The following is a 13,791-nucleotide window of genomic DNA, read 5'->3' on the forward strand; positions in this document are numbered from 1 at the left end:
AAATAAATGCAAGTACCATTACATTTTCCTTTAAATTGTTCACCAGTTCTAAACTTTTCACTACTCAAATAGGAGTTGCACTACCTCTTCCCTCCGTGCTTTTTCCAGTGACTGGCCATATCTTTTGCAGTCTTACCCTGATCTGCTGCTTTTAGCCTTTTGTGCAACCTTGTGCACTACACCCTAAGATTCTCAGAAATAAAGCACTTGCAACATCTGAATAATTTTGAAACTTGCTAAGGATTAAACAAACTGTGGGACCTTTCTCCAGCCAGTCACGCTGGATCCATCAACTTGAACCACTACACTGACACCATTTTAAACTAGTTGTGTACACTCTGTTACATACGTGTACTTAAGGTGCAACAGAATGTGTCTTTTGAGTGATGAGTGAATTACAGGAGTGTCTGTGTATGGCTTTGATGAAGATTTACTCAGTACGCAAATTATCACAGGCAGTGGCTGCCTGCTCTGTTGTCTTGGTACACAGCAGTAAAAGCTGCAAGCCCACACGGTAAAACTGGGAGAAGCTCATATTCCTCAGCTTCAGGAAACTGGGAAAATGGGCTGTAATATGACTGATAAAAGGGTACTTTATAAGACTTGGCACATCCTATTTAAAGGTGCTCATAAAACATCCCTCTAGCTGCAGCACGAACCACTGTTATCTGGAGAGCAAGGCACACAGGCTGGAGACCCGTCTCCATAACACACAAAACACAGGCAAGGGCCCTCAAAAGCCAATGACAATGTTTGAGTGAAACCAAGCAGTCAGTCAAAACGCTGGTGAATGGCCTGAAAAATGCGGATAGCAAAGTGTGAACTTAAATGCAGTCTATAGGAATCCTTTGGCTAGCACATGGCAGAATGATGGAAAGAACTTCTCTGCCATGTGCCTGCCCTTGCTCTGCTGCAGCTTCGACTTACTGACATTTGGTTTATGCGGCTGCATTTACAAGCATTTAATTTCTTATTACCTTAACTCTGTCTCACAATTTTTTGCCATCACAGATGGCAGAATTTTATTCACTAGCAGTCTGGCTGTGCTTCAAACTCCCCTGCTCAAGAGCGGGATGTGCTGCCAGGATACCACAGCTCTCTTCATTCCCAGCTTCTTAATCCTTCATGAAAAAATCTTGCTTCTAGACAACAAATGGACAGGAAAGAGGGACACCCTGCACCACTCCAGCTGTCCTGGTTCCTCAGTACCAGATCTTTGCTAGCTTTACAGACAAGATTTAACTCCGCAAAGAAAACACCAACATGAATGATTGGTGAATGTTTGTATTTTGGTCAAAGCTATGCTCTGGAGTTGGAGAGGGATTTTCTCTTATTTTGTTGCTTCATGGTAATTGATTGCTGATAACCCAGAGTGAACTTTTACATAGCTCATACAAAAGTAACACTTGTTACACCATCAGAGCCCTCTCTACAGCCCCAGTTATCAGAATGATAACAGTAAGCTGGCAATGTATTTATCTTCTCCAAGGAATCTGCCATCCAGGCAAAGGACTGCGCACATCACCTGTTTGTGTAGCTTTGGCAGTTCACTTCTCCCACATCCTCTCCTCTCTGCCTGCAAATCCACCTCTGATGGGAATATCAGAATGTTTAGGAACTGAGTACTTTTTTCTTTTTTTTTTTTTTTTTTTTTTTGAAATCAGCATTTGCTTTTGTCGCCCCCTTTTATTGCGATTTCTTTGCTTATAATACTCCCCCCATCAAACTACATTGATTCAGCTCCCAGCAAAAACAACGTTCATACTTGTAAGAAGTATTTAAGGTTTGATGTTTCACAGCCCTGCAGTGAGAGGAGGGGCAGATATTCTCAAAGTCCAATTTTGTGTGCTGCTTGGTATGTATCTGAGCTGTTAATTTTATCCCACTGAAGGAACAAAATTTCTAGCTTTTGAAAAAGGCACGTGGTGCTTCATTCTAACTCTTAAGAGTGCTGGGATGTGAAACGGCCAGTCAGTGAATATTTTATGTACAGAGAGCCAGTTTGAGTCATTTTAGTATTTTATGCTTTCATTGTTTTTTAAATCTGGTAAAAATATGAGAAAAGGAACAAAAGCACTGTCCAGGACAGGAGTAGTGCATAAGTGTGCAAGACAAACACTTTGTGGTAGACATGCTGAGAGAACAAGACCTTTTCAGGACTTCTAGAAGTTGCCAGCAAGTAGAATTGCTGGTTATGCCCTTCATCACAAATCTCTATTATCTAATGGGCGATCGCTCTGAAATGTCAATATTAACAGTTAAAGTCAAACAACAAATTAAGTTCAGTAACATTAACTTTGAATCTTGGGTCAATTTACAATGAATGACAGGATTATACAATATATCCCAGAACCACTGTCACGTTTGCTCCATGATTAACTTTGACACATCCCGTCAACTCTTCTCACGAGAGTCAACAGCAGCTGACCTTAGCCCCATGAGATTTTAGCTCCCTGCTTCCCAGCAACTCTGCCACAACTTGAGGGCCAAGCCCTGTCAAAATTAGTGACCTACACTGAAATAATCTCCTAATCAAGACATTCAACCGAAGCAGAGAGAATTTAATTTCACAGGTCTTGGTTACCAAGTAAAATTAAGTTAGCAGTGCCTGCAATAAAACACTGTTACTGTTCTTAACTGACACGGTAAACCCACTCCCATTACTCACTTGAGTAACCCCACTGATACCTATGGGGTGACCAAGGTGACCTGCTGACCACAAATAATTTAGGTCTGTATAGGAAGTTGCCTGACACTTAATGGTCCAGGACTTTGCTCTCAGTTTCTCACGGCCTTATCAGACAAGCTGTTCAGAGTGAAACTTTCCATACCAGGTACCTGCCTAAGGCTGAACTTGATGAATTTTGAGGTAAAAGGTCCAGAATGAGAGGAAGGGGAAAAAGGAGTTACTTTGCCTGTGTTAGAAAGACAGTCTTATTTCTGCTCGCTTGAGATGCTCCAGACCCTCCACACTTTTAAGCAAGGGTTTGAAATTTTGCAGGGTTTAGCCTTGATGTCAAGAATATACATTATGTCATCCCTGTGAAAATTTGCCCAAATTTGGTCACTCAGAAGACCTCTGCCAAGTTCCAGTTTGCACATGTTCCGTAAGAATCTGTTAAGAGTTTGGCACTTCATTTTTCTCAACATTAAATATTTCCTGAGCATATTCATCCCCCTAATTCTGTGGGCCAGGTAGACCTGGCAGGCTCCACATGGAACTGCAAGCACTGAGCACCTCGTCCTGTTGCTCTTCTGACCTCCCAAGGGCCAACAAAGCTCAGGGGACATGACCTGAAATCACATTGCTGTCTCTCCTGCCTTTTGCTGCTGTCTTGCTGGACTCCACGCAACACAAAAGTGGTAATCTGAAACCCACTGAGAGATGAGAAACCTAGAGGTGGTAAAACATGGTTTTCATGCCCCGAAGAGCTATGGAGCAATTGCAGAATGGCTTTGTAGTTCAGGTAAGACCCATACACTGTAAAGGGCTCTAAATTCAGTGAAGTTCCTTCTTGTTCTTAAATTAGCAACTGCATTATCCGCCAACACAACAAGTAACACAACAAACCTTTACTTCAGCTATATAGAGAATACACTGAGGTACATACACTTGCTCTTAAACACCTACATTAATCCTAAAAGCTTAAAATCCTGCCCATGAAGCCACAAATTTATATGCATGTAGATAACACACAGAGCTATCTACATGTAGCCTGACCTCAACACTTACTTGACAAAAGTAATTCCTGGGCTTTTCTATACTGTTTAAACCCCCAGCACTGAAGCTGTATCAGAAACTTCTGGTAGCAGTATTTCCTGCCACTTTAAGCCAGGCAGGAAAACAAAACTGTGATTGCTAAACAGAGAAGAAAATCTGTTATGGAAAGTAAAGACATTTACAAGATGCTAATTCATCATTTAATTGTGCAAGAGGATTTTAAAAGTTTTTAACAATACGGAAATGGTGACAGTGCTCTTTTGTGTCTATATTTTTATACTTGGAATTGTAAAGTACACTTCAGAACCGTAAGTATAAAACTATGAGACCAACGTACAATATTAAGATTCAGACAATGAATTACAAGATGCTTTTATTATTTGCCTTGAGGTTTTTGAGTCTTCAGGGTGTGATTTTATCACATCTGCAACCTCTCCTCCAGCAGGATCAAAAACTATTCTCTTTTAAACAAAATGAAATGATAGCCAAGAATCCTGTATCATTATTTGATCCTAGCAGCTGAGAGCTCACAGAAAAACATCAACTATCATGAGATTTGTGATAAAAGTGCAAGATCTGACAATCCTGCCAATAATTGATTCAGATCTGAAGTAAGAACCTGAATTCAATCACACTTAATCCTGAGAGAAATTATTCAGGTACAAGTCTGTTGAATGCATTTACCCCACTGATAATAATTTATAACTTTACCCTGCCATACAGCTAATTGGATTTGATTCCCAAGGTATCAAGTTTCTGCTCACACCATCAGGAAAGTCTAAAAGGGTATGAAAATATTGGCTATAAACTAAGACAGCATAAGGAATACTGTATGAGAGTGGGGGACACAACATCTCTTTTATTGGTATGGCAATAGGATAACTACATTACTCATGAGTTACGACACTAACAATCGCTTAGGGGACTGCTCTAAATTTATGCCTCTAAAATGTTTTTACCATACCAGAAAGTCATCATTTCAGCCTATTGCATGTATTAAGCAAGGCCACTTAAAAAAAAAAAAAAATCAAAATTATTTTTATTCTTAATTCACAGTCTCTTCAGCTGTATAAGTCGGTGTTTAGCAGAAGGAATCCTCTTACAATGCTTTCACATGAAATGAGCAGTGATTCAAGTCTACTGTAGTATGAAAAAGCCACTCTTAACTTTCATTGCTCATGGGATATCTGGATTTAAATGACTCCCTAATTCAACACTATATATTCTCCTGAAGAAATTCTAGCAAGGCAGATTACAAGAGGAAACGTTTTTCTGACAAGATCACTTCTAAAAAATGGGAGCTGTTAAAAGTTTCTCAGCTGTTGGGAATCTGAGCAGTCACATGCGGAGATGAAGAGGTGGGCAGAGTACAGGTGAAGCAGTGAAAAGTTCACAATCAATGTATTCATCCATGCCTGAGAATTAGCACATCAGAAATGCGATTCATGTGTGCTGGGAAGACTGGCAGAAGTGACACGTTCATTGCAGGAAGATATTTAGACTATTTCCATAAAAATCATGTCAGTAAGACTGATTCTTTCTACTTAATTCTCCCTTTCACCAGTTCTGTCTCAGTAGATTAATATATCAAGAAATAATGAGAATTTGGGAAACTTAGATGAAAAATACATCTAGGCCATAGTTTCCTGCATTATTGCCAAGAATCATGAAGGGAACTGTTTATTCATTTCCAAGGACATAAGAGAAACAGTTGTTAACAGTTTAAGAAATGGTTTTAAGAACTACAAAGGATAAAATGAATAATGCAGTTATTATTAAGTAACTAATAATATCTTCTAGAATAACGCAAAATATGCCAGGTGTTAAACACATTAACATGCCAGCCCAACTGCTTTCTCCTCGCTCCAAGACACTCCCAGGTGATGGGTTTGGATGGGCATAGCACAGTGCAGCATCAGGCACAGCATGGCAGGCAGGAAGGGCAAGGTTAATCAGGAAGGCATGTGTCAGCACTGTAACTGGAATGCCTCCTGGTAAAATACCAGCAATGGACCTCAGATCTCCCTGGTAAAATACCACCAATGGACCTCAGATGTCCCTGTATTTTACTGCTTCAGCGAAAGGATTTTTTGTCTTGACATCTGCTATAATTTAAATCTGATTCTGAACTCTTTAACTCAACTAAAACTGCTACTGACTCAAAGGGAATTTCGCTTGATAAATACTGATTTTAAAATTGGAATCTAACCTTATCTTTGTTGTTTATGACTGAAATCCCAGCAAATACAGTGAATTTATTTTTAAGCAGTTTCAAAAAATGAGCATGGATGGTGCAGATCTGACCTCGACAAGTGGGCAAGTGGCAAGAGCAAGAACCTGCATTTGGTCCAGCCCAGCTCGGTAGGCTGGGAGGTCTGAGCGGGGCCGAGCGCGTTTCCTAGTCAGAGCCCAGGGAGGAACCAGCCAAGATGAGTCAGTGTGAAACAGAGAAAGGACATAATGTTATCATAGGCATTGTGGCAAAGGAAGGACATTTGTATTTCTCAATTTTTGAGAAATCCAGCTATCTGTTTTATATTCATATTGAAGAATGACAATTAAATTGGTTAACTCGCCATTTTACAATAAACGTGAAGGGCCAAGCAACATGCCATTTCTACTTGAGCCGATCTATTTATAGCATAAAAAGGCAAATACAGATCCAAAAATGTGCTAAGGTTCTCTTGTTATAATGCTTTGCCCTTTGCAGCACTTCCCCCCTGGCAGTCTTTGGTTACTTCACTGTGTCTGTGGGGATCTCCACAGCTGGCAGACAAATACCAAAACCACATCAATTTCCTCACTTATTATTTTTGGCAAAAAAAAAAAGAGATATTGGGCTGTGTGACTCCCACCAGAGCAGAAACATGCCATTGAAGAAGGTAGCTAGTGACACACAATGAAATTCAGTGAACCTGCAGAAAATCAGAGTGTTGGCCCCCACAGGAGTGAATTAACAGAGTGGTAAGTAAGTGAAAACTTCCTTTCTCTTGCAGAGCTACTGTGTATCCTCTGATGCTGGGGAGCTGCTGGAGACTGCAATAACTTCAGCAGCTTCTTTGCACCCGACCCAATGGCTGTCATTCATTCTGATGAATGTGGATTCCTGGGTCCACTCTGACTTTGCTGATGTCCCAGTTTTATGCTACACATCCCTTGACTGTCCCTCTGGAGAGATAGAGAGGCACCTGGAGACTATCCACTCTGGATCTCCCTAAAACTGACAGCAAGTACTTACTGAGCTTTCCAAAAAGGCATCACAGCACCAATCTGTCCCATGGGTAAACGTCAATGAGGCAGAAATTTAGGGTTTACTCTCAGTATCTTGTAAACAGCACTGATGTTGTCACAAAAGACTGGTTTTTTAACAGTTTCAAAAAATGTGTATTGTTATACATCTGCATTTCTATATACAAAACCATGGCTCATTAAAACCAGGCGAGTGGAGCAGGCAAATTCCCTTCTTGCTGAAGAAGGGTAGAAGCGAGTATAGTGCACTGCAATACAAACCCCTTCATACAGGGAGGCTCTAATTCCCAAACCCAAATTAGGCTACACAGTATCAGTAATCATCAGAAGAAATTTACATGAGAGAAAACATACTATTCTGATAACTTCCTGGAGTCACGCCTATCTTTGTGTTACTAGCCACCACCTGCATAGGTGAAGCGAGGTTAATCACAGTAGGAAACTGTTATGAAATAATTTTGACTGAGGAAATAACCAATTAAGTTTCGCCAGCAGCAAACCAGCATAGCTGCAAGCATTTGAGCTACTCTGGAAACAATGGTGCTATTCACGAGTTTAAAGTATCTAGATTTTAGTATATTGCAGAACGAGTAAAAGGAAATCTTCATGTATCAATAGCTATGACGGATGTACTGTAATTCCATCTTCCATATATATACATATATATACAAATGGGTGCATACACCTTCTATTTAAGGAGGCAAATCCAACACACTGAAGCCTGCTATACAGAACTTGTTTGTAACATGTAATCAACAAACACAGGCAAAGCTTCCAGCTTTTAAGAGCATGAAAACAACCATTCTGACTAATTCCATCTCTCTCAGTAGAAATCCTATCTTTTAAAAGTCACTCATCACTGAATGGCCTTTGGTCTGCAGAAAAATGTGAAGTATGCTTTAATTACATTCCCAATGGCCTCCCATTTGATGTCCTGTCCACTGTATCTCTGGCGAGACAGCCTTATCTCTGGATATTTTTCAATTACACTAAACAGCATTTATTCAGGTCCTCACTGATTCACTGTATCAGTATGTGGCTATTTGCTCTTTAACTGTAATTTTGAAAAGTGAAGTCTGCCTCATTAAACAATGTAAGATTTCCAGTAACACTTAACAATAATGGCTACATTAGTTAGCATTACATTCAAATGGAATTCCTCTGAGGATACATATCAAACTGCTAGCATGTTTATATCTAATGTGTTCGTATCAACTCACGTTCTTACAAGAGAATTCTTGCTTTATAACAACACACTCTAGTTGTGAATTAAGCACCGCTTGATATGTTAGATACGCTGTCCCTATATTTTAGTGTACGGTATCATTCATATGTTTCATTCACATTTTGTTTCCTCTTTACAACAGTTAGTCATATGCATCAAATGAACTGGATATCAGCCCTGGGCAGTGAAGATGCCTTTCCTATGTCATCTGAGTTTTCAGAGTCAGCCTCTTGCAGCACTCTGCAATGCACAGAAAAATTCCTTCATGCACACCTTACCTCTTTCGTGTGGGTATGGAAGGAGACTGACATGTCCAACAGAAGCTTCCTCTGTTCCACCCTCCGGACAAAGTCCTGAATTCGTACTTCCAGATGCCGGGCTGCTTTATAGATCTCTTCAGGGTCACATTCCCCAGTCTGAGCCAACTGCTCTGCAGCCTCCAAAAGCTTGTCTGCATTGGTGTACGTATTCTACCAGCAAACAAAGCAAGAAATGCAGTATGAGTAATACAACTGTGGCAAGTAAACCTTTGAAACAGGCTGTTTGTACTTTCAAAGGCATGAAAGTAAGTGATTACCAGAGTTTTAAAACAATAGTAATAATTCCTACTCGCACTGCCATCTGTGAAAGAAGAGTGTATAAAGCCACATAGACTAATTCCTGAGTACACATGAAATAATTTCTTATTTGAAACACACCACCCCAGCCCAATCTTACCACGCACAGCAACAGGACTGTGAACTCGTTTATTTCCAAGTCCCCTGGAATTTCTCAAAGATAATGTAATGAAGCAAGTGGGCCTAACCACCTCAGAAGGCTACGGTGCCTCATGTGACACTCGGCTACAAGCTCGGCTATCACATTACAGCATGTAATCATGCTAGCCAGAGATGTCTCAGCCTCAAGAAACATTTGCCTTTCACCAGCTTTTGTGAGATAACTTGAGAAGGCTGTGTCTTCAAGTTCCTTCTACGTTTTTTCCTCTCATCTACTGTTCTGCATCGTATTTCCAAATGGAGTAAGTCTATTTGATTAGCTTGCAGCTGCCAGTATGTAATGCTCCGATTGCTTTGGAGGGGTATCATTTCCAGTTTGTCCAAGGCACGTACCTGCCCTCCATCACGAATTTGAACACTTCACCATTCTGAATAGATTTACCCCATAGCCACGGCTTTTATGATATGAGATGTATTACCCTACTTTACAGAGAGGGAACTGAAGAACGCAGAAGTGAAGCGATGTACTCAAGACATGCCAGACTGTCAGGGAACAGAGGTGAATTCCATCAAAATTACCTCAGCTTTCAAACTACCTGCCCATCCTTTCTCTCCCTCTTTCACATTTCTGGAAAACACCACTGAACTAATACACCAGAGAGTCTCATAAATAACAGCAGAAAAGGAAAGGGAGTGCAGTCATCTTCTCCACAGCCATGGAGCTATGGTTTAGTCAGCTATGTTTAGCTAACTAAACATAGCCAGCCCTTGCTGTCATAGAAAAGCTTTCTCCACTCAAGTTGAGGCCAATAGCTCTGTGGCGTTTGACACTTAACAAAAATAGAGACAAAGCTGTCAGCTTAAGGATGTTTCCGGTACCTGGTGAGATCTTCAGAAATGCTCCACGTGGGCCTAAGACTGCTCCCACTGGGAATTTTAACCTCCCCATCAATAGAAGCAGAATTGTAGCACTTTCCTTTTCAAAATCCTGCTGAGAATCCTCCTCAGTTTAAAAATGCATTAACTTGATGCATATACACAAAATACCTTTGAACACAGTGGACACACATGTACTCCTGAGCATTAAAGGAACACTGTCAAACATAAAAGCCATGAATCAAGTCATGTTCTTACTTAGATAATATCCTGCTGCAGTCAATAGTTGTTGTTTGAGAAAATATTCAATACAAAGATGGAATGCTGGCCTCCAAGTGTTTAATGGGGGAAAATATTTCCAGTTACAAGAAGCAGAAAGAAAACAGCTCATTTACTATTCATTTCCCAGTTTCTGAGGGCTGACTATAAATATACAGTATTTGCATTTCTCTTTTTGGACTGTGAAGAACATACTCTAGACAGTTTTGTTACCAATAGTAAATTTTTTATTCCCTCACTTTCAGGCCATCGCTATAATGGTTAGGTTGTTAACAGCAGCAAAATGTTATGTTTTAATAATCATTTTTTGGAAACCTCTTTAGCTGAGAATTTGTAAAAAAATGTTCCATTTAATATGATCTGAATTCCGGTCCAGTTTCACTTAACAGCGTCCTTTCTGAATGATCCTCTTCCAATAGTATTTGGAGCAAATGCCAAAGCTAGCACTATTTTTCAAAGTCTACTCTACTCTAGGGTTTTTCACACATTACCACTGCAACAGCTCAAACAGCAGTCCAGCTCCCTGGGGAGAAGGCGGTTCCCTGCTTTTATTTATAATATTTAGTATACTTTTAAACATATTCACTCTCTGCTTATGGCACAGATTTGGGACACACACTTTTGTTGACATACAGTATGAATACAGCTTTGCTACATTTGTCCCTAACACAGTTATGTTCATCTCTGTTGAAAACCATTACAGTTTTACTGACCCCAACACATGCTGTACCTAAATACATCCAGGTGAGGTGAGTTCACAAATACGATGAACAGACATAAATGTACTGCGTGATGAAAAGGGTGTAGGCTGAGCCCTAGACTTTGGGAAAAAAAGAGCCCAGATTGGCCTCAACAGAGGCTCTGGCCACACTGCACAGACAGTAAAGGATGCAGTGGTCCTGCAGCAGTCCCTTTGTATTGCACAAGGTTCTCCAAAGGCAAAGGGGATTTTCTGCAAGGAAGCTGGCTGGATGTGGGAGCCGGCACATGCGGTATTTTCCCTGGGCTGTGCCAGGCACTGTCAGCATACAGTGATACTTCCCTGAAGCATTCATACCTAATTTTGAACACATTTGCATAAATGTGACGCGCACAAGAAGCCTGAACACAGCACATTTTAAGTATGGTGAAATTTTTGTTCATGTCTTTTTCTATCTTTGTCCACAGAGTTCACATCTAAGTGTCTGGGTTTTAAAAACAGGTGCAGTTTTTCATAGGAAAAACACTAATGGTTTTATCCCTGCCATTCTAGAAAGAAGGCCTGATGCTACGAGATTTCCAGCTCACTGTTGCAGATTTAAGAGGTTTAGATGTATTTCAGATAAGCAACCACATTTGGGAGTTAACCACACTTGCCTTGAACTCCAGAGTTTGACGTATTCATGAAAGGATTGTCATCTACTGTCACATGAGATATAAACACAGCACAGGCCAAATAAGCTAGAGGTTAGTTACTTGGTGAGGGCCTACTCTACTTTTGTTCTGTTCATTTGCTTAAAGTGCACATAAATCACATTAGAAGTTGTTACACATGCCAAATATTTTCATGTACATCTATTTCTCTACAAGTGCTGAACTAAAGCTATGCTGAACCTGAGAGCTTCATCCTGGTAGGTACTACAATGCTGCACTGCTTGCCTGCTTCAAACAGTTTCATCCTGAGCTTGTTCTCTTGTTAGTAAGCTCTTCAGAGTACAGATCCTTATTTCATTTCTTTGAAGCATTTTGTACTTTTCTGATGTGACATAACCCTGGATCTGGTGGAGTGGGAATCCCAGAGAGAATTAAGTTTCATGATGAAGAAAAGCATATAATGCCTCCTTGTCCTGCTAGCCCCAGCCAGAAGAGGTTACCTGAGGTTCCCGGCCCTTGTGAGATCTGGCAGGATCTACCAGGAACACAGGACCTAGGTACATCTCCAGACTGGCATCAAGACTCAAAACTTTGGAAGCAGGTAAGAGCTAATACAACTGCAGAAGGTAATTTTTGCTACTAGAAGGACAATCATGGCTGTCCCCCTTTTCTGCAAACTGCAGACCCATGGAAAGTTTGCTGTGGCATCCTGAGGAAGGTGACACCAAAAATGGCTAATCTCTCCAGAGGGGAGATCCCATGAAGAATCTCTTCTGCATCTGTGGAAATTGGTTCCTGTCAAACAATAATATCACAAGTTCCACAGAAAAATAATCTATGAGTTATAAAATGATATGCTCTCTGATTTTAAGGTTGTGTGGTATTTTTTCCTAACATTGCATTAAACCCTGAGAGAACTGTCATTTGCAAACCCTTGAAATTCTCAGTGATCTGCTAACTGACATTACATACTTCTGCACCGTTTCAAGCACAGAAACAACTTACATCTCAAATCTCTTAACAATCTTTCTATACTAATCTTTACATAATCACCTATTTCAATCATGAAATCTGCAAACACAAGAAAATTAAACTGCACCCTTCAGGTTTCAGAGTGGAAATGGCTGTAATACATGCTTTTGGAGTTCATTTTAGATGGAACCAGGAGGCTTTCATATCTCTTCCGTTTCTTGCAAATAACAAAAAAGAAACACAATTATGGAAAAGAAATAGACTAACAAAACCTATACAACAATCCCTACCACAATTCAGAATTGGAGGTTGTCTTATCCCATGGCAATATTTATTAATAGGATTCCTCATAACTTTGGTTCATTAATTGTTAACAGTTTGATATTCTGTAGCAAGCTGAAAAAAATGGTTTATAAAAAAGCAGATGTGAAATTTGCCTGTTATCTTTATCACGTTTTCCTTTGCGTTTCAGACCAGTAAGCACCAAGATGTCAGGATCCACTTCCATCTCTGAGTCAGATAGCAGATCTCAGCTGAGATTCCACTGCGTCTCCAGGTTAACGCATATGAAGCCATCTCTGCATTGGAAATGCAATATCCAACCACAGCTCTTTCAGCAAACTGCCTAAGAGATTTCCTTAAAGTTGAAACAAACATTATCTTGTCCACAATCTTTGTGCCAGATAAGTGTTTTGTCACCTGTTCTCTCCAAATCTTTTAAAACCAGAGTAGGAGTTGAACTGATTCTCAGCATCAGAGAACATTGGCTGCATGCAGTTTGTGCCACAGAAAATAGCATTGCAGTGCTCAGTACAAACCAACATATGGGCCTCAATTCTGGTTTGAAAGTATTTGGCATGTTTTGCCTAAATAAAAATAAATAAATAAATGAAAAAAAAACCTGAATACTGCATCAGTTAATTCTTGGACGGATATAAGGTTAGAGCAGCAGAACAGAAATATTTTGCCTTTCTTATTTATGATATGTATTGCAACCTAAAGAAAGTCACTCAGAAACAAATTAGAATGGAATGCAATAGACTAGTTCAGTTGGAAGGGACCTACAATGATTATCTAGTCCAGCTGGCGGACCACTTCAGGGTTGACCAAAAGTTAAAGCATGTTGCTAAGGGCAGTGTCCAAATGCCTCTTAAACACTGACAGGCTTGGGGCACTGATCACCTCTCTAGGAAGCCTGTTCCACTGTTTGACCACCCTCTCAGTAAAGAAATGCTTCCTAATGTCCAGTCTAAACCTCCCCTGGTGCAGCTTCGAACCATTCCCATGTGTCCTATCGCTGGATCCCAGGGAGAAGAGCTCAGCACCTTTCTCTCCCCTTCCCCTCCTCAGAAAGCTGCAGAGAGCAATGAGGTCGCCCCTCAGCCTCCTTTTCTCCAAAC

At 40.4% G+C, this 13,791-nt stretch overlaps 1 protein-coding gene across 1 annotated transcript in view; it reads right to left on the bottom strand.

Annotated features, from left to right (window-relative positions):
* LOC104164629 (kalirin-like) overlaps positions 1 to 13,791 on the bottom strand; it is a gene marked incomplete at its 5' end in the record, with an annotated part of 45,417 nt that overhangs the window by 13,421 nt on the left and 18,205 nt on the right. Inside the window, one exon of the mRNA XM_009704016.1 lies at positions 8,474 to 8,665. Within this exon, the coding sequence (XP_009702318.1) occupies positions 8,474 to 8,665 (192 nt within the window). The remainder of the gene's footprint in view (positions 1 to 8,473; positions 8,666 to 13,791) is intronic.

This window comes from Cariama cristata, unplaced genomic scaffold (genome assembly GCF_000690535.1).
Source record: "Cariama cristata isolate BGI_N322 unplaced genomic scaffold, ASM69053v1 scaffold36140, whole genome shotgun sequence".
Classification (NCBI taxonomy): domain Eukaryota; kingdom Metazoa; phylum Chordata; class Aves; order Cariamiformes; family Cariamidae; genus Cariama; species Cariama cristata.